Raw genomic sequence first — 21,233 nt, forward strand, 5'->3', positions numbered from 1 at the left:
GGGAAGCGATGCTTGAGTGCCGAAGTGATGATGTCACAAAGATATATTTAAGATTTTTCAGTTTTGACCAAATAACCCAAAAAATGCATTATGAAATACTTTAAAGCATTATTAATACTTCTATTATGCAAAATCAGTTGAATATGTTACTTATTGGCTGACATATTAGCATGGGCTCTTTCCCCATCAAATTTCTGAAATCTTGTCTTGGCTCATAACTTTGAAACCATCTCAGAATAACAAAATAATTAGCAAACCTGAAATTTTTCATTACACCCAATTTTGAGCATATGTAACTGATTTTGTATATTGAACATAATTTTATCCTGTTCTTTCATATTATATGGTCAAAAATAAGAAATTCTAAAAATAAATTTTTGATGACGTCACACTTCGATTCTCTTTTGGTCTTGGGTGCATCAGCACAAGTCGCTCCCTACCCTGAATCACAAATATTACCCATCACTCATCATTCATCATCTTGATGACGTAAATGATAGATTTCTGCTAGAATTAGAACCTTCAGTAGAATCAAATTCTACAACATGTCTTGCGAAATCAAGTGTGATGAAATTTAATTTGATCATTCTGAAAAGTTGTATAGTTGCAATACCATTTACCGACCCCTCTATACAACTGACACATCTCATTAAAAGGACTGATACTTTGTCCCATATGCCTAAAGCGCTGTTAAAGAAACCTCTATGCAAGGGACACTTCTTAACAACGGAACACTTACATGCACCAGATCGCCCACGCATTTCAGGATCGGATCTTGTACCTTTTTCAGTGAATATCAGACCATAGAAGTTCACTTCTGCTTGTAGAAAACTGCATTTTGATGCTTTTGCTTTTATGTTAGATCTGATAGTTTTTGCAAGCAATTTACAAGTGCTATGTCATGTTCTTTGCGATTCTTTCCGAAAATGATTATATCTTCAGCAATATTTTTCAAATTTTTCATGTCACTAAGGTTACGTTGCAGAATGTTTTGAAATAATTCAGCACTGCTAGATGTACCATAGGACAATATTTTGTATTTAAAAAGGCCTTCGTGTGTTGAAAATGTTGATAAAACGGCTGTCTGGTTCTATTAGTTTCTCAGCTCCTTTAAAACAGCTTTTGTGATAGGGTATCCTTCTCTGTGGTTGTAAAACTGGGGTTACATCATTTTGTATGTGTAACTTTCCTCGCTGTCCCTTTATTTTTCCTTCCCCGATGAAAACATCTTTTGGGTAAAGAGAACTGCTTACCGCCACAAATCAATCTTCCTAATTTTAAATGAAATCAAAATACCACTAATCTTCTTAGCTTCGCATCTTAGGGAGACACTTCCTGCTTTTTCTTCCTTTTTGCACAATTGTACAAGCAATTCACTATGTAAAAGGCTTAGGGGGCATGAATCGCATAACAAATCATTGTGCCTTGTTTCAGATAGAGGATTCTCGTCGGTCATTTCTATAATTTTTCCTGCAAAACTTCTTGGATGTTCTCTCCAGCCGAGAAATTGTTTTCTTATTGGTTTATAAGATTTCTGTTGGGTGAATTTAAATTAAACTATTTTCATTGCGAATTTCAAATTATTATGAAAGTTTTAATGCTAATTAGATGCCTATTTCCGAGAAAAAAAATGGAACAATGACGAATCGATTTGGTGACACCGCTATGTCACAATATTCGGCTCTCAGTCGCCGTGAATGCTACTGCTGTACCTTGGCCTATAAAATAGACTTCGTTGGTTGAGAATAATTCAAATAAATGACACAATCCGAAGTCAGTCTGTTTGATTTGATCCTTTTGATTGCAGTACAACTTGTGGAATCGTTTTGGACAGAACTCAAAACTTCAGTCTACAACTTTGAACTCATTTTATCATCTTCCTCATGCCTTTGCTTGAATATTAGATTTTTTGCGACGTTTTTCAATCAAACATTTTATAGATATCTACAGTCCCACCTGATAATTTTTCCTTTTTATAGATATTTAAAAGCATAAAAATTGAAAAACTAGTTTACTGCAAGGCGCCCTTTTTTGTTCTACCCCATTTCGTGCGACCTTATGCAGGTGGACCCGGTCCATTTTGAATTTCGAAAATCTGCGGGGCTTTTGGTTTAAAAAACGTTCACTTATCAATGTCATTTTATGCGATGATTTAACACAGAACCAGCTCGAAGTTTTTAATAAACAAAGAAAAGACATATTTCGATGCGAAAAGTTTGCTTAATACTGATTGTTCTATTGAGAGCAACCGCTCTAAATTGTTAAGGTTATTCCTATATAAACTACACACTTGGTTTGTAGAGTCTAACAAAGTTTATTAACGTTCATTTTTGACATCTCATTAATGCCATGGTTTCTTTGAATACCCGTACTTCTTGCCTGGTCTTCCGGGCATGCCACGTGGTCCAGGGGGTCCCCTTGGTCCGCTTGGTCCGGGTGCTCCATCTAGTCCAGGCTCTCCCTTCTTCCCGGGTCTTCCTGGTCTTCCTGGATTACCTCGTCTACCTGGGCGTCCTGGTCTTCCACGCTTCCCTGGGCGACCGGGTAATCCGTCCAATCCTGGTCGTCCTGGTCGTCCTGTTTTCCCTGGTCGTCCTGGTCGTCCTGGTCGTCCTTTTGGTCCTAGATAAAAAAAACATTACTGTGTTCATCACTATTCGACAGATATTTTTTATATACAAACAACCAGTACATCTAGCTGTACGAGGAAATAGATACAGAGCCGATAAGAAACCGGCAATCGCTATCCATGTAATTCTTAAACAAGAAATACTGTATTTATTGAAGCAACTTACCCTCTGGGCCAGGAGGTCCTGCTGGTCCTTCTGGTCCGCTTGGGCCTGGAGGTCCTGGAGGTCCAGGGGGTCCTTTTATGACTTTTACTTTATATCCGTAGCCATAAGGCATTCTTGCATCCTCTTGGCTGTCGTCTTCACTTTCAAGGTACAGGGCGTTTGCAATGCCTTAAATGAAACAAATCGTATATATGTGAATTTAATTGTTAACTTTGACCGTTATTCAGTTAGAAACATTGAACTATTCTTGACCTTAGTCCGATACGGGGGGTTTCTCTAGAAAAAATTATTGGGGCGTGCTGCTGTTCCAAGATTGAATCCTTTTTTATACAAACCACCTTGTTTGCCGAGTAAGCAATGAAAATACTCTAAAACTGCCGAGTAAGAAGCTGGTTCACGATTTCTTTAGGGTTGCATTGTTATAATCTAACCTAAACTACAGACACCGTGTTGCTATACCAATAAAACGTAGTGGTATTGTTTATACGAGGACATACATGCATGTGCTCTAAGACGTTTCTTTTATAGCAATGTAAAGAATTAATAACAAAATGCTAACAATTCTTAGGAGAGAAGTGGCTTTTTCTTGCTAAGCTATCTTGTTCAGCTATAAAGCATACTAGCCCGTACTGAGGGATGATGGAGATAAGGAATTTAGTACTTTCGAAGACATGCACTTACGGATACCCCATTTGGTATGATTATCCAGTACTGTTACATCACGACACCTAATATTGTGTTCGATAGTGGCAAGAGAATTTTCAAATATGCGTTTCTGTTGGGGGCCATTACATTACTGATGATCTTACATTCCTGATGAACTTTCAGCTGTTCAATGATGTATTATAAACTCTTTGCTTCTTATTTCGATCACATTGCTAGCCTCAGTGTGCACACCGGCCATTCATAAACTTTCATATGCGCATTTATATAAGAACAACGTTGCGTGTTCAATTTGAGAAAACTTGTGTACTCACCAAAAATCAAACAGCACAAAATCAGAGTCTTCATCTTGATCTTCGTCAAATTGTCACTTGAAAATGAACCTGACACCAAGTGCAGAGCTGATTCTTTCTGTCCTTTTTATACAATTCTGCTTTCATTAGTGGTACAATTTAGTGGGTTTCTTACATCCTGGCTCTCGTTACCACGCTTGAAATTGCCACAGATATCGTAGCTTTGGTATGATAATTTCGTCGTTGTGACGCGTTCTAAATATAATTTGCCAGTAAGATGCAAAGTTTTATTTAAAATAGTTAGCAACCCTCGTATTTAATTACCCTACCGCCATGATTTTCTCAGTTGTAATTATTTTGAATTTCAGAGTAATAGATAAATGATTGTTGCCTAATATCCTTGTACTGTACGTATTAATGAGCAAATCGGAATTCGTGGTGAACTACCAAAATAAAGATGACTCTCTTATTGAAATTGATGCAATGTTAAGAACTGCACATTGATATCAAACGTGTCTATCATATCATCTTCGATTGCTATGCTTTGCTAACTATTTGACATAAAACTTTGCATCTTACGTAAAAGCCCATATATGCTATCTTTTTCTACATTTAACCTGTTGTCAGAAAAATGTGCATTAAAAATAGTGTCTTAAGAGTTGGGGACAATTATTATGGAGGCAGCTTTTCAATAATTTTTTTCAAAAATTTTTCATTGGTTCCCCACATTTTTTGCGCATCTTGGTGCTACTCTGTTGCCTTTGTACTACTTTGGCAATGAATGATGACGCTTGTAACTCACCTTGTTTTTGTGCTACATGAGAGAAAAGTGAGATTCTACAATAAAAGTTGACTGACAGAAAAAACTTTATATCAAAAGTAGTTTTTTACTGTAATTTTTTCAATTTTATTGAGATTTGAATCGTAAATGTATGTCTCAACAAGCTAGCTGACAACCACATAAAAAGAAAGTTAAGGTTCAAAAAACCAAAAATTTTGTAACATAGTTGTATGGAAAAGAAATACCTTGGCAAAAATAAATTAAGTTTTTCAAATCAGCTCGTTAAATCTTTCAGTCCTTCATTCAGTAAGGTGTTTTCCAGTGGATGAAATGTTAAAATTTTTCGATTGGTCCGAGTATTTGTTGGATTTAGAGAAGGGAAGCTGTTTCTGAAATTATTTCTTTTAGAATTCTGCTGATAGTGCTGGAAAGTCTTTCAACAGCTTTGTAAATACAAAGGTCGCCATCATCTTAGATATGATTTTAGACTTTTCTTCTTTGATAGAGAACAGTTGGATTTTCTTGTACCCTCCAGTGGTTTTATCTTGAGACGAATTACCTACGAGCAACATGGGCGGAAACCAAGGGAGGGGGATAGGGTGATTCAAAAGTGTTTTTAAATGTTTTTAAGTGTGTTTAAGATAATAAAAAGAATAAAAGAAATGTAATAGAAGAAAAGAATAATACTAGCCAGTGGTTCTTTCTTAAAACAAATCACTCACGGAGTAGATTACTAAGTTTACTTTGACAGAATCTTTAAGCCTCTGTTGTCGCAGACAACTATGACCCTTATTTGGTTCTCTTATTTCCCTTTAGAAAAGAGGATGCCCATGCAGCAATCTTTTGCCCCCAATATAACCACAGAATTGTGATATGACCACAGCAAGTCGTATGGCCATTGTCAAATCTCAATTTCTTACTCAGGGACACGTTGACAAAGGAGGTCTTGAAATTTAAATAAAAGAGCTCCATCAGAAGAAATTTCCACATGCCTTGTGAAATCTGGCCTTGAAGATAGATTCCCTGGCATGGGAAGCGATGCTAGAGTGCCGAAGTGATGATGTCACAAAGATATATTTAAGATTTTTCAGTTTTGACCAAATAACTCAAAAAAGCATTATGAAATACTTCAAAGCATTATTAATACTTCTATTATGCAAAATCAGTTGAATATGTTACTTATTGGCTGACATATTAGCATGGGCTCTTTCCCCATCAAATTTCTGAAATCTTGTCTTGGCTCATAACTTTGAAACCATCTCAGAATAACAAAATAATTAGCAAACCTGAAATTTTTCATTACACCCAATTTTGAGCATATGTAACTGATTTTGTATATTGAACATAATTTTATCCTGTTCTTTCATATTATATGGTCAAAAATAAGAAATTCTAAAAATAAATTTTTGATGACGTCACACTTCGATTCTCTTTTGGTCTTGGGTGCATCAGCACAAGTCGCTCCCTACCCTGAATCACAAATATTACCCATCACTCATCATTCATCATCTTGATGACGTAAATGATAGATTTCTGCTAGAATTAGAACCTTCAGTAGAATCAAATTCTACCACATGTTTTACGAAATCAAATGTAAAGAAATTTAATTTGATCATTCTGAAAAGTTGTACAGTTGAAACACCATTTACCGACCCCTCTATTCAACTGACACATCTCATTAAAGGGACTGATATTTTTGTCCCATCTGCTCAAAGCGCTGTTAAAGAAACCTCTATGCAAGGGACACTTCTTAACAACGGAACACTTACATGCACCAGATCGCCCACGCATTTTAGGATCGGATCTTGTACCTTTTTCAGTGAATATCAGACCATAGAAGCTCACTTCTGCTTGTAGAAAACTGTATTTTGGTGCTTTTGCTTTTATGTTAGATCTGATAGTCTTTGCAAGCAATTTACAAGTGCTATGTCATGTTCTTTGCGATTCTTTCCGAAAATGATTATATCTTCAGCAATATTTTTCAAATTTTTCATGTCACTAAGGTTACGTTGCAGAATGTTTTGAAATAATTCAGCACTGCTAGATGTACCATAGGACAATATTTTGTATTTAAAAAGGCCTTCGTGTGTTGAAAATGTTGTTATAAAACGGCTGTCTGGTTCTATTAGTTTCTCAGCTCCTTTAAAACAGCTTTTGTGATAGGGTATCCTTCTGTGGTTGTAAAACTGGGGTTACATCATTTTGTATGTGTAACTTTCCTCGCTGTCCCTTTATTTTTCCTTCCCCGATGAAAACATTTTTTGGGTACAGAAAACCGCTCACCGCCACAAATCAGTCTTTCTAACTTTAAATGAAATCAAAATACTACTAATCTTCTTGGCTTCGCATTTTAGGGAGACACTTCCTACTTTTTCTACCTTTTTAACTGCACAAATGTACAAGCAATTCACTATGTAAAAGGCTTAGAGGGCATTAATCGCATAACAAATCATTGTGCCTTGTTTCAGATACAGGATTTTCGTCGGTCATTTCTACAATTTTTCTTGCAAATCCTCTTGGATGTACTCTCCAGCCGAGAAAATTATGTTTATTATTATTGGTTTATAAGATTTCTGTTGGGCGAATTTAGATAAAACTGTTTTTATTGCGAATTTCAAATTATTCTAAAAGTTGTAATGCTCATTAGTTGCCTCTTTCCGAGAAAAAAGGAACAAAGACGAATCGATTTGATGAAAACCCTTTGTCACAATATTCGGCTCTCAATCGCCGTTAATTGTTTGCTTGGTTGAATATTACTACTGCTGTACCTTGGCCTATAAAATAGACTTTGTTGGTTAGAATAATTCAAATAAATGGCACAATCCGAAGTCAGTCCGTTTGATTTGATCCTTTTGATTGCAGTACAACTAATGGAATCGTTTTAGACAGAACTCAAAACTTCAGTCTACAACTTTGAACTCATTTTATCATCTTCCTCATGCCTTTTCTTGAATATTAGTTTTTTTTGCAAAGTTTTTCAATCAAACATTTTATAGATATCTACAGTCCCCACCTGATAATTTTTCCTTTTTATAGATATTTAAAAGCATAAAAATTGAAAAACTAGTTTACTGCAAGGCGCCCTTTTTTGTTCTACCCTATTTCGTGCGACCTTATGCAGGTGGACCCGGTCCATTTTGAATTTCGAAAATCTATGGGGCTTTTGGTTTAAAAAACGTTCACTTATCAATGTCATTTTATGCGATGATTTAACGCAGAACCAGTTCGAAATCTTTAATAAACAAAGAAAAGACATATTTCAATGCGAAAAGTTTGCTTAATACTGATTGCTCTATTGAAAGCAACCGCTCTAAATTGTTAAGGTTATTCCCATATAAACTACACACTTGGTTTGTAGAGTCTAACAAAGTTTATTAACGTTCATTTTTGACATCTCATTAATGCCATGGTTTCTTTGAATACCCGTACTTCTTGCCTGGTCTTCCGGGCATGCCACGTGGTCCAGGGGGTCCCCTTGGTCCGCTTGGTCCGGGTGCTCCATCTAGTCCGGGCTCTCCCTTCTTCCCAGGTCTTCCTGGTCTTCCTGGAAAACCTCGTCTGCCTGGGCGTCCTGGTCTTCCACGCTTCCCTGGGCGACCGGGTAATCCGTCCAATCCTGGTCGTCCGGGTCGTCCTGTTTTCCCTGGTCTGCCTGGTCGTCCTGGTCGTCCTGTTGGTCCTAGATAAATAAAACATAACTGTGTCCATAACTGCTTGACAGATTTTTTATATACAAACAACCAGTTCATCAACCGGAACCAAACGATGTTTGAGAAACATTCGATATACTCACTATTTTATATTCACTGAGAACAGTATCGAACTCTTAGTTGATTTTATCAAAAACCAAATTACACAGAAAGATGAATGCGATATACACGGTTACCATTTTACAGACAAGCGAAATACTGGGAAATGGATACAGAGCCGATAAGAATTGTTATAATGGATTGTTACAAGCAAATTCGCAATGGCGTAAACAAGTTAAATCTCCAGCTAAAAAGAGAATATTTCTTTAAGAAAATTTCTGCACGTCGTGGGGACATTAAAAGATCCTGGAAGATTATTAACCAAGTCATAAACAAAAGCAGCAAGACCACTTTTATCCCATCCCTTAATGTTTAAGGTGAGTCTACTAAAGACAATAAAATGATTGCTTCATCAATGAATGAGTTTTTCTGTACCATTGGGAAAATACTGAGTGACAAAATTCCAGAAAAACCAAACAACTTTTATCCAATGAATATGAACTCGGTAGCGCTATGGAAAATTTCCCTTTCAAAGCTGTTTCAGAGAAAGATGGAACTAAAGTTATGATGAAAATGAAGACATCGCATGGCTCTGGTTCTGATGGTATCGCAAGCTTTTCTATAAAGATTGCTTTGCCTCCAATCTCTGAATCATTATGCGATTTTTTTAATATGTCTTTGTTCTCTAGAAAATTTGCTACAGATTGGAAAATAGCACGTGTTGCCCCAATTTATATGAATATTTAAAAATGAAAATAAGAATGAAAAAAGAAACCGGCAATCGCTATTCATGCAATTTTTAAAAAAGAAATACTATTTATATTGAAACAGCTTACCCTCTGGGCCAGGAGGTCCGGCTGGTCCTTCTGGTCCGCTTGGGCCTGGAGGTCCAGGAGGTCCAGGGGGTCCTTTTATGACTTTCACTTTGTATCCATAGCCATAACTTGCATCCTCTTGGCTGTCGTCTTCACTTTCAAGGTACAGGGCATTTGCAATGCCTAAAATTAAACAAATCGTACATTTGTGAGTTAAATTGTTAACTTTGTCCGTTATTCGGTTAGAAACATTGAACTATGCTTGTTCTTAGTCGGATACGGGAGTGGCTCTAGAAAATTTGTTTGTGACGTGTTGTAGTTCGAAGGTTGATTTCTTTATTTATGCCAACCACCTTTTTGCCAAGTAAGCAATAAAAACACTCTATAACTGCCGAGAAAGAAGCTGATTCGGGATTTCCTACAGACACCGTGTTGCTATACCAATAAAATTCGTTGGAAGTGTTTCCCTGAGATTGCAAACCAAGTTTGGAGTCGGCATTGAGGTATGTACACACGAACGGGTGAGAGGCAAGTGTTGTGTAAATTTTAAGACAATAAGTTTCTTTTAAAGCAATGTACAGAATTAATAAAAAAATGCTAAAAATTCCTAGGGTAGAAGTGGTTTTTTCCTTGCAGAAGTATCTTGCTCTGCTATAAAGCATACTAGCCTGTACTGAAGGAGGAGGAAGATGAGGAATTTAGTACTTTTGAAGATGTGCTTATGGATATCCCATTTGTTATGATTATTCAGTACCGTAACATCACGACACCTAATATTGTGCCCGATAGTGGCAAGGGCATTTGCAAATATGCGTTTCTGTTCGGGGCCATTACATTTCTGATCAATGATGTATTATAAACCCTTTGCTTATATTTTCCATAACATTGCTTGCTTGCCTGTTCAATCAGAAATACATGTGTACTCACCAAAAACCAAACAGCACAAAATCAGAGTCTTCATCTTGATCTTCGTCAAATTGTCACTTGAAAATGAACCTGTCACCAAGTGCAGAGCTGATTCTTTCTGTCCTTTTTATACAATTCTGCTTTCATTAGTGGTACAATTAAGTGGGCTTTTTACATCCTGGCTCTCGTTACCACGCTTGAAATTACCACAGAAATTGTAGCTTTGGTATGATAATTTCGTCGTTGTGACGCGCTCCAAATGTAATTTGCCAGTAAGATGCAAAGTTTTTTGTCAAATAGTTAGCAAGCCTCGTAATTGATATTAATTTTTGTGAGAACCATATGGTAATAGATTTAATTACCCTACCGCCATCATTTTCTCAGTTGTAATTATTTTGAATTTCAGAGTAATAGATAAATTATTACTGTACTTATTAATGAGCAAATTGGAAATTGTGGTGAACTACCAAGATAAAGATGACTCTCTTATTGAAATTGATGCAATGTTAAGAACTGCACATTGATATCAAACGTGCCTATCATCTTCGGCATCTTCGATAGGTTTCTTACGTAAAAGCCAACAAGACTAACTGTTCCCACATTCAATCTGTTTTCAGGAAAATGTGCTTTAAATGTTAAATGAAGTATGCCTTAAGTTTTGTTTTGGGGACAGTTTTTTTTGAGTGAGTTTTTTCTAAAGTTTTCTAAATCAACCCTTGAAGTCTTTAAGAGTTCGATGTTTTTATCAGGTGAATGTTAAACCTTTCGAAATGACCTTTGAGTATGATAGCTCTTTTGAGTATTTGTTATTTTTAGAGAAGAGAAGCAGTTTATTCAGTTCAAAACTTCATTCTACAACTGTGAGCTCATTTTATGATTTTCGATGGTACCTGAAATTTGAATTTTGTGAGGATACAACGATTGATGAAAGTAGAATTTGACTCTCAGAATCGTTTTGGATGAAACTTGTCTTTCTCAGTTGCTAATCACTGTCAAAACCTTTCTGAAATTTTAACTTTATCACGAGCACGAAGATGTAAACTTAGACCCCGTTTACACTACAGAAAGAAGAACAAAACTCTTTGGTTCCGTTCTTGTTTGGGCACGATAACTCTTTTCTTCGCGTTTACACTGTAGTAAAAAATAACGTAACTTTTACGCGACGCATGCGCAGTGACGCAGCAATGATGTCAGACATTATAAGAAAGCCTCTTCCCAACCGTTGATTAAGCCCCGTTTTCAATCGTAACAAAAAGGTTCCGTTCCTGACCGTTGCGAAAACAAGCATGATTTGGAAACGGAACCAGAGAGTTTCCGATTTTAGCGAAACCAAAGAAGAACGGAACCGTTCCCAAACTAGCACGGAACCAAGATGCCTGGCTAGTGTAAACGCAAGGTCTACCGTCGCTTTTTCAGGCACGGAACCAAGGAGTTCCGTTTTCTTTTTCTGTATTGTAAACAGATTCTTATTGTCCTAAATCCAAATCTGAAGTCAAAATTTCACTTCAAAGATATTTTAGGCATTTTACCAAACGAGATCTTAATTTGAATTGTATTTGTATTATTGTAATTTGTTAAGCAGTAGGCTGTAAAATGACTTTGGCCTTTTCCTCGCGTATTTTGGCTAGTACCGATGAATTTTGTTGGCTTGTTGCGAAAAACAACTGGGAGCCTCATGTTAACATTTTCAAAAGCTAAAAAAACTCTCGAATATAACAGCACTATAACTTTTACCGCTTGCAACTAGCATCACCCGACGTAATAATTTGCGTCTTCGCAAATAAGGCTTGTACACTAGGGTCACAAAAGTATGGAAACGGTGCTAAAATTGGCGGCTCGCAGAAGCCAAGGGCCTAAGCCGACAGGTTTTTAGAACAGAAGTTCATGGTTTTTGCAACAAATGCTTTCGCGAGAATATTTGCGTAATTCCAATGGCGCAAGGATATTTGCGTAATTCCAATGGCTTTTAAAATATATTTGAAAGATTACCGTACTGTTTTGTGGGTAAGCGGTCAAGGAAACGTTGGGCTGGTGCGGTGCTTCAGGAAATTTCTGGAAAATATTTTCGAAGGATTCATAAAAAGATGCCTCAAAGTAAGACAAAACTTCATAAGCAAGTTTTAATGAATTTTTCTCCTCAAAACAGCAAACTAATCATTAGATTTTATTTTAACGGAGGCATTTTCCCGCCGTAACCTATCGTTTCCAAGCCCCTTAAGCTCATAATTCTGATTTTGAAATTGATCGGCTTAGGCCCGTGGTCACAGTATATATTGCATATTCGCGTACTGGTCATCCCAAAACACTGTCTGACGCCCGGGAAGGGGGGGGGGCGGTAACTTCAAAAATTTATGACAATGTTTGATTTTACCAGAATAGATACACCAAAATTTATTTTGTACAGGAAAAAGGTACCTGTACAAGTGCCTGTACCCCCGGGGTGTGATGTCAAGCGGGGTTCAAAGTGTTTTTGACAGGCATTGTACGAGTTGTTAGAAGAGAGAGATTGTCTGTAGCGATATACTGTATACCGGTAAAATACAATTCCAGAAAGATGTTGTTTCATTGAAAGAGTATTTTTCAAACAACAATCTTTTTCACATTATTCAGTAGTTCAAAGATCAAATAAATATACTCTTTAAGTTCTTAATCATTTTTTACCAAAAAATTCAGTATTGAAGCTCCAGGTTCAGGTTCTGTTATGGCTTGCCTGGCCTTCCTGGCTTGCCTGGTTTTCCTGGCTTGCCTGGTCTTCCTGGCTTGCCTGGTCTTCCTGGCCTTCCAGGTCTGCCGTATGGTCCAGGGGGTCCCTTAGGTCCTTTTGGTCCAGGTGCTCCATCTCTTCCAGGGGGTCCCTTCTTACCGGGTTTTCCGGGTCTTCCTGGTTTTCCGGGTATTCCGGGTTTCCCTTTATCACCTGGCCTACCTGGTCTACCTGGTTTTCCCGGCTTCCCTGGGTGACCGGGTAATCCGTCATATCCTGGGTGTCCTGGGTGTCCAGGTTGTCCTTTTTTTCCTGGTTTGCCTGGTCTGCCTGGGTGTCCTTTTGGTCCTAAATGTAGAAGCATATTGAGACTTGAGAGTATGGTGAGGCGGATATCACAACAATAAATACCTTGATACAAAAACTGTTCAAAATTGTTATAGATCAGAAGAAAACCTAACTGATTCTTTTTCTGTTTATTTAGTATCTTGAAAGGGAAGAAACTAAGGATAACAATAATGGAAAGTAAGTTGAAGTAGAATAACGCAGCAAATGCAGATTGACCATTTAAGTAAATGAGGTAAAGTTAATCGACTTGGCCAAGTTTTTGACCAAATAAAACATATGTGTAGGGGATATGGGGCTGGTTTTATCTCTATGCTCCTTTCAGCATTTTGGCTTCATTCGGGTAGCTTTATCTCAATGAAGCGAAAATATTCAGGCAAGATCAATACTAGCACCCCCCCCCCCCCAACCCACCATCCGCTATGGCCATGAGTACCTTAAGTACAAAATTTTTCGGCGTCTTGAAAATTTATTTGTATGAAATTAAAAGTTATCCAAAAGTTTGTCGCGCGGAATATTTTTGTATGATTTACGCATGCGCATCTTTATTGACTGAATCAAAAGCTACAATCTTTGAACATGAGTGTTTGCAAATTTTTGAAAACAGTCTTTCAAATTCCTCGTTTTCATCGCATATCAAAAAGTCACTAAACAAAGAAACTAAGAATTTGAGCCACTTCCGTAATGAAAATTTTTTGAAGCTTAACATTGTCACATTTTCAGCAGACAGAGATTCTTCTAAGTTTCTTGAAAGTTCAATAACAATCCAGAAATTTTGTGCGAATTGATAACCTAATAACCTAATAACCTAATGTGGTTCTGCTTTGAACATCCAAAAGACCGGTCAATATTGTCCGAAAATTTATTTGTCCGAAGTTTCAAAAATTCGTCCGAAAATATTTTCGCCGATGTTTATTGTCCGAATTTTTATCCCCTGAAAATTTTTGTACTAAATGTAAAACCGCTTACCCTTTGGGCCAGGATAGCCGGTGTGTCCCACTGGTCCGCTTGGGCCTGGTGGTCCTGGAGGTCCAGGGGGTCCTTTAATAAATTTCATTTGGACGCTTCTCGATGGACGATCCTCTAGGCTGTCGTCTTCACCCTCAAGGTACAGGGCATTTGCAATACCTAAATGAAACAAATCACGTGAATTAAATTGTTAACTTTTAAAGAAACATTAAAATATGTTTGTTCGTAGTTCAATACAAAGGCGGCGCTTGAAAAATATCTTAGTGGTGTTTTCAAGTTCCAAGTTAATTTTTTTAATTGAAGGCCAACCACTACTAAATTTGCAAAATGAGCAAATAATTCCAAATTTTTCGAGTAAAAAGCCAGTTCAAGTCTGTTTTGGGGTTCTCACCATCACCTTCCTCACCAGCACCACCCTTGGGTCAATACCGTTTTGTTTGGATGTAACTTGAAATTACTTTTATTTCGTTTTTAATTATTTATACCGGGTAGAAGCGTCGGTATTAAATACTGCTTTACAGCTTGCCCTGGAAACTAACAAAATGGAATTAAAGTCCTATTTACAATGATATTTCAAATCTGGAGTGATATAAAAGAAAACGAAAGAGGTTTAAATCAGTATTTTATTGTGGCTCACGTGAATGTTCTCTTGAAGCAGAGAAGCTATTTGTCTTGGCTTCAGTTGGCGGCTAAAGTTTGACACCCCTAAACCAAAAGCTCTTTTGTCCTAAGGATATTTTCAACAGGGGAAGGTTCGGTTCCTGTTAGGAATACTGTCATTCCCTTTAGCATTTCTCAAAGACCCTTGAAAAAAGAACGTGCACATAATCAGCGACCGTGCACAGTGGCGGATTTAAGGGGGGGCAACTAGGGGCAGTTGCCCCTCCCTCAACGAGTTGAAGCAAGTTTGGCGCCCTTATTTGAAAATTTTGCGCCCCTTTTGAAAACTGAGAATCAGGTGAAAAAGTTTCTGCGACCAATAGGTTAATTTCCTTTTAAGAACTACCCCCAAGTTATGTTGTTTATTTCGAAAATGGATCTGAAATTGTTGTATACAGCGTATTCCGTCACCAATTTGTGAAAATTTTTCAGCGCCCCCACTACCAACTGACCCTCCTTCAAATTTGCTCTGGATCCGCCCCTGACCGTGCAGTGACTTGTGCACAATGCTCGTTGTTTCAAAGTCCATCATTTGCTGTAATCCAGCCAAGTTTTTTAATACGTGGGTGTGAGGAGGCACGATAGGGGCTCTATGTTACTATTCTGGCTGCTTTTTTGCAGCTTTTGTGATATTTAAAGAACGTTCTAATAAAGTTACCCCCAAGAAATACGGCTCTACAAGATACTTATACATCGTTTGGATAGTTTGTAAGGCGAGATATCTTTCGAGCCATTTTAACTACCTATTTCTCAGGAGATTCCGAGAACGTGCATGCGCTATTAAAAGATTTTTATATAGAAAGATATGTACAGTATTAATGAAACCATTGCTAAAATTCATATTTATAGGCTAAAAATAGGTGGTTCGTGCAACGGTTTTTCAATGAAGGGGGGAGGGCCTTTGTCTACATTCATTTCTGAGCCATTCGAGTTAACCAATATCTTTGTTTGAACTCGGAAATGTCAAAAGTCGATTTGTCTCATCATCATCAACTATCATCATCGTTTATTTTCAACAAAAATGGGTTGTCGAATGAAATTCCAACGGTCATTCTGTGGATCAATATTGTCAAAGGTGATACACTTGGCTAGACCTTGGCTGAGCCAAAGGGCAAATCGCTGAAAAAATCTAGTACACTTTGCTGAAAAATCTGTAAAAATCTTCTTTAAATCTGAAAATTTCAAGAAATCCTCAAAAAGCTATAAAATTTTCAAAACATCTTCAAAAACCAACAAATATAAAAAATGCTCAAAAATTTCTGAAAAATCTTGGAAAATCCCAAAATCTCTAAGAAAAGTTATATTTTTTGTGCTTTCATGTGTAAAAGATCGAAAACAACTGGCGCGAAGATATCAAAACATACAAAGTAATCAAAACTGAAAACGTCTCGTCTTGTCTTTTGTGCTAAACGTATATCTATTTATTTCGTCTAAGATTCGAGAAAGCTTTTTAACGATCAAGACAGTACAAGAAAAAACATAGCAACCCAAGTAACACTGCCTATCTTGGCCGAGGTTTCGATCCACAGACCAGCCAAATTCTATCTACAGGTCCTATGTAAATCAAAATCCTACCCAAAAATTCAAGATGAAAGATTTCAAAAATGTTCGAGAATCTCAAAGACCTTCAAACTAAAAAAACCTTCCAATACTCTGAACATCTAAAAATTTCGTACCTTTTTTTGGAAATGATTTGTCTCTTGGGCTGAACCAGAATCTAAAAAAGTTTACCCTTATATTCCTGATTCAGTTACGACATCAGTTATTTATAAAGCAAGCTTTCATGTACGCTTTATAAGAACAACGTTGTGTGTTCAATTTGTGAAAACATGGATACTCACCAAAAAGCAAACAGCACAAAATCAAGGTCTTCATCTTGATCTTCGTCAACTTGCCCCTTGCAAAAGAACCTGACCCCAAGTGATGAACTGATTCTTTCTGTCCTTTTAAAGAATTCTACCTTCATTAGGGGTATAATTAAACGAATTCTTCACATCCTGGCTCACCTTTCCACTCATGAAATTAACAGTGAAATCATATTTTTGGTATGATAATTTCATGGTTGAGATTGCCTCTGAATATAATTTACCAGTGACACGCAAAGTGGTATGTCGAATAGTTGGCAACTCTTGTAATGGTAGCAATTGTGACAAGAGCCATTTGATAATAGAATTAGCTCCCCTCCCTCAGTGATTGGCTTAGTTGTAATTAATTTTGTGAAGTAGTACAGTCATAATTGTTTTCAGGTTTTCAGGTAGATTTTCATCTGAGTAGCAATTAGGCATAAACAGTATCTTGTGACTTTCTGACACAGTTTTATGTCCACCTTATTCTTGATTGCTTCTATTAAAATGTCTACATTGAAGCTGGTGCCAATTGACGTAAATTGAATGCAGAACATTGGTTGTTAATTTGACAAAAGTTCATGTCCAAACGTCAAGATTTGGTTGGTGTGCGTGCAACTGCGAAACTAGCTGAAATGTTTATAAATGCTATGCGAATAGCTAAAGTTGCTTCTTCTTTGGTTTTTTCTCTGGAGCACAAAGTTTATAAGAAGTACCAATTATTGATACCGTGAAGTCTAGAAAAATGTTGCATAATACCCATCGACTGTACCTATTAATGTACATTATGGAAGGTGCGGTAGCGGACAAAATAACGATGGCTCTCAAATGCTATGCGAATAGCTAAAGTTGCTTCTTCTTTGGTTTTTTCTCTGGAGCACAAAGTTTATAAGAAGTACCAATTATTGATACCGTGAAGTCTAGAAAAATGTTGCATAATACCCATCGACTGTACCTATTAATGTACATTATGGAAGGTGCGGTAGCGGACAAAATAACGATGGCTCTCAAATGCTATGCGAATAGCTAAAGTTGCTTCTTCTTTGGTTTTTTCTCTGGAGCACAAAGTTTATAAGAAGTACCAATTATTGATACCGTGAAGTCTAGAAAAATGTTGCATAATACCCATCGACTGTACCTATTAATGTACATTATGGAAGGTGCGGTAGCGGACAAAATAACGATGGCTCTCAAATGCTATGCGAATAGCTAAAGTTGCTTCTTCTTTGGTTTTTTCTCTGGAGCACAAAGTTTATAAGAAGTACCAATTATTGATACCGTGAGGTCTAGAAAAATGTTGCATAATACCCATCGACTGTACCTATTAATGTACATTATGGAAGGTGCGGTAGCGGACAAAATAACGATGGCTCTCAAATTAAAGCTGATGAAAATGCAATGTGAAAACTGCAAATTGATACCAAACATGCCTGTAATAAGAACTTTGATGGGTACCCTGCTTAAAAACCCACAAAACATGTCTCTTTCCGAATTTGATTTCCTTGAAGAATTATCTCCATCAAAAATGTTGCTTGTTTTTGTAATTTTTAGGGCACAATTGTTATGAAATGAGTTTTTTGCCAATATTTTTAGTTTCTTTTTTCAAAGCTTTCAAACCTTCGTGTAGAGTATATGCTGGATTTAGAGAACTGGAATTTCCATCAAGTCTTGTTTAGAATATCTAGTAGAAGGATTTTTTATTTTCGGAAAGTATTTTTGTAAGCCGCTTATCTTCAAAAGTGAATATAACCGAGACACAAAATTTTCACGAGACACAAAAGACGATTTCGATTCATTTAGACACCTTTTGACTACCTAAATCTGTTAAAGTTAAGCTCTGACTAAACTAAGTTTCTATCTATATGGAACTTCAAAAATTTTCCAGATCCTCATCATAAATACTGTACAAAGAAGCGTAGTCAGTACTTTCGTTGTCATCACCAAGGATGATATTCGAAATTCTATATTTAGTTGTCAAACCGAATGCCCCGTGCACCCCAGTGCACATTATTTTACTTTATTTTACTTAATCATGGTTTATTTTCACGGCTAGCGAGACTTCAGCTAGCCAGGAAAATGTTTTCCTGGTGCTATGTGTAGCAAATCAGGTTCCAAAGAATTGTCTATAAAAATTCTATTTATTGTAAGACAACCGATATTTATGAAGGGAGGTAGGGAACGGGTTTTGAACTGAAAAAATGGTGTTTAAGTCAAGATCCCTACCATTGGCACAAGATTTTACTTAGCTTAAGATGATACAGTTGCACTCTTCCCCTTACCCGTCACATTATGCAAAAAATAATGTTTTGGTAAAAGGCAGACTAGAAAAATACCACTCTTATGTTTGTTCTTTTTTGAAAAGAATCATTTGTAGATAATTCAAATCGTTCAATTATTTAAGGCTAAATTATGTTAGAAAGTTCTTAACCAATTCTCAAAGTTTTGTTATCGAAAATGTGTCCAAATGTTGTCAATAAACATGTTTCTTTGGGTACCAGTATTTCTTGCCTGGGCGTCCCGGTCTGCCGCGTGGTCCACGGGGTCCTCTTGGTCCTCTAGGTCCTGGCCTGCCATTTCTTCCTGGCTTTCCTTTTCTTCCAGGTCTTCCGGGTCTTCCTGGAAAACCTCGCCTGCCTGGGCGTCCTGGTCTTCCACGCTTCCCTGGGCGACCGGGTAGTCCGTTTAATCCTGGTCGTCCTGGTCGTCCTGTTTTCCCTGGTCTGCCTGGTCGTCCTGGTCGTCCTTTTGGTCCTAGATAAAGAAAACATTACTGTGTTCATTACTGATTGACAGAATTTTATATACAAAAAACCAGTACATCTACCGGTAACAAACGAAGTTTGAGAAATATTCCATATATTCACTTTTTTTAGAACTGAGAAGGGTAACAAACTCATAGTAGATTTTATTAAAATCCAAGTTATACGTAGACACGAAGGCCAAAATGCACGATAATATGATTTAGCAGACCAGCGAAATAAGATGATAAGATACACAGGCGTTAAGAACCCGGATATAGCTATTAACTAGTTTTATGTTATTGTCCATGTACATTAACTATCGTCCAAACCATCTGTAAATAAAGAGATTATCATCATTATTATCATTATTGTTATTTTCCATTTAGATCTATGGGAAATATGGATTGAAGCAGCTTACCCTTTGGGCCAGGAGGACCGGCTGGTCCTTCTGGTCCGCTTGGGCCTGGAGGTCCTGGAGGTCCAGGGGGTCCTTTTATGACTTTCACTTTGTATCCGTAGCCATAACTTGCATCCTCTTGGCTGTCGTCTTCACTTTCAAGGTACAGGGCATTTGCAATGCCTTAAATGAAACAAATCAACGAATAGTTAATTCGAAGCTTAATTCGACTACTTAAATACATTCAGTTACGTTATTCTCTGTTTGATACCGTATTGGTTTGAATTTAGCCTTTTACTTTAAAAGTGTGTTTCATTATTATTTCAAACATGCAAATAACAACTAGACAACTTCTCCCTATCGACTTAAGCTGATTGATTAAGGTTTTATTAATTAAATAAAAGTACTCTCATTAGTGCAAAAATTGGTTTCATCCTTCAGTCTTCTTGTGTTGTAGCTCTCGTTAGTTGACACGTTGTCCATTATGATAGATCCTACGTCCTCATAGAGCTAGAATGTAAATATGAGTGTGTACCCACCAAAAACCAAACAGCACAAAATCAGAGTCTTCATCTTGATCGTCGTCAACTTGCCACTTGAAAATGAACCTGGCAGCAATTGAAGAGCCTGTTCTTTCTGTCCTTTTTATACAGTTTTATTTTCATTAGTGATGCAATTTGTACTGTGCATCCCATTATCGATTTCCTGTGCTGAAAATTACTGTAGATTTTGTGGTTGTTGCATAATTATTTATTGATGGACAGGAACATTAATTCAAATTTGCTAACTACATGGAAAATTATAAATGAACTACCTAACAACGCCCTTGCTTGCTACAATATTTGTATTTGATACTTAAGAAACTACATCATCATTGAACCCACAGCCTTCCTCTATCACTTAACGTAAAGAATATTTCACCTATGCGCTTATAATTAGCATCGGTTCTTGAAATAATGAATAAAAAATTACATCTAAATGCTTCGGTTTTGCAGTTTCGTAATGCAATTACAAATTTTTAGTCAAAGACAATTCCATATCGTGTTCATTATCCTTATGTATATGCAGAGCAATTCAGTGAGAATTAGTGATTGCAAGAATTTCAAAGCAAAACGCCTAGTGTTGCCAAATTTGTAGAAAATATCTACGGGCAAAACACACGTAAATCATTTTGAAGTATAAATGTGAAGTATAACTTCAAAACTGGGGCTGACTCAGGATTCCATTGAAGTGAAAGGGATTGTTTTAGCATACCCTTATTTTGCTTTTTCGTCTTATATATTGTAAATAGACATTGCTTGAGACCAAAAATTACTGAAATATCACTTATCAACTAAAAAAATAAAAGCATTTAGAGTTTGTTAAAAGAGGGTAAAATTATTCTCTCGTTTGATACGACCAAAGAAAGCAGGAGCGGTGACGCATATAACCATGCCCCCCGGGCCCCCTGATGTTCTTAAATGTTTGGGGCCTCGAGCAAAAGATCTATAAGGTGGCTTCGTATTTCGAATATCAATTAAATCGAAAATTTAAAAACAGATAGGCTAAACGTCGCTCTTTTCGTGCGTTGA

The 21,233-nt window shown here is 37.0% G+C and overlaps 4 protein-coding genes across 4 annotated transcripts; all 4 read right to left on the reverse strand.

The window, feature by feature from the left end:
• Positions 1-2,209: 2,209 nt before the first annotated feature.
• On the reverse strand, positions 2,210-3,851 carry LOC148957660 (uncharacterized). The gene is made up of 3 exons (XM_089114725.1): positions 3,773-3,851; positions 2,796-2,963; positions 2,210-2,622 (listed from the first exon to the last, which is right to left on the reverse strand). Exons 1-3 carry the CDS (start codon positions 3,804-3,806, stop codon positions 2,342-2,344), a joined length of 483 nt encoding a protein of 160 aa, XP_088970851.1. The 5' UTR covers positions 3,807-3,851; the 3' UTR covers positions 2,210-2,341.
• Positions 3,852-7,789: 3,938 nt separating this feature from the next.
• LOC148957661 (uncharacterized) lies at positions 7,790-10,650 on the reverse strand. The gene is made up of 3 exons (XM_089114726.1): positions 10,024-10,650; positions 9,118-9,279; positions 7,790-8,211 (listed from the first exon to the last, which is right to left on the reverse strand). The coding sequence occupies exons 1-3, from the start codon at positions 10,055-10,057 to the stop codon at positions 7,931-7,933; spliced, it is 477 nt and encodes a 158-aa protein (XP_088970852.1). The 5' UTR covers positions 10,058-10,650; the 3' UTR covers positions 7,790-7,930.
• A 1,891-nt stretch (positions 10,651-12,541) lies between these two features.
• Positions 12,542-16,761, reverse strand: LOC148957662 (uncharacterized). The gene is made up of 3 exons (XM_089114724.1): positions 16,522-16,761; positions 14,021-14,179; positions 12,542-13,054 (listed from the first exon to the last, which is right to left on the reverse strand). The coding sequence occupies exons 1-3, from the start codon at positions 16,553-16,555 to the stop codon at positions 12,702-12,704; spliced, it is 546 nt and encodes a 181-aa protein (XP_088970850.1). The 5' UTR covers positions 16,556-16,761; the 3' UTR covers positions 12,542-12,701.
• A 2,101-nt stretch (positions 16,762-18,862) lies between these two features.
• On the reverse strand, positions 18,863-20,337 carry LOC135684897 (uncharacterized). Its single transcript, XM_065200592.2, has 3 exons — positions 20,202-20,337; positions 19,684-19,845; positions 18,863-19,275 (listed from the first exon to the last, which is right to left on the reverse strand). The coding sequence occupies exons 1-3, from the start codon at positions 20,233-20,235 to the stop codon at positions 18,995-18,997; spliced, it is 477 nt and encodes a 158-aa protein (XP_065056664.2). The 5' UTR covers positions 20,236-20,337; the 3' UTR covers positions 18,863-18,994.
• Between the last annotated feature and the right edge of the window lie 896 nt (positions 20,338-21,233).

Source organism: Rhopilema esculentum, chromosome 21 (genome assembly GCF_057945365.1).
Source record: "Rhopilema esculentum isolate cy_ngs chromosome 21, ASM5794536v1, whole genome shotgun sequence".
Lineage (NCBI taxonomy): Eukaryota > Metazoa > Cnidaria > Scyphozoa > Rhizostomeae > Rhizostomatidae > Rhopilema > Rhopilema esculentum.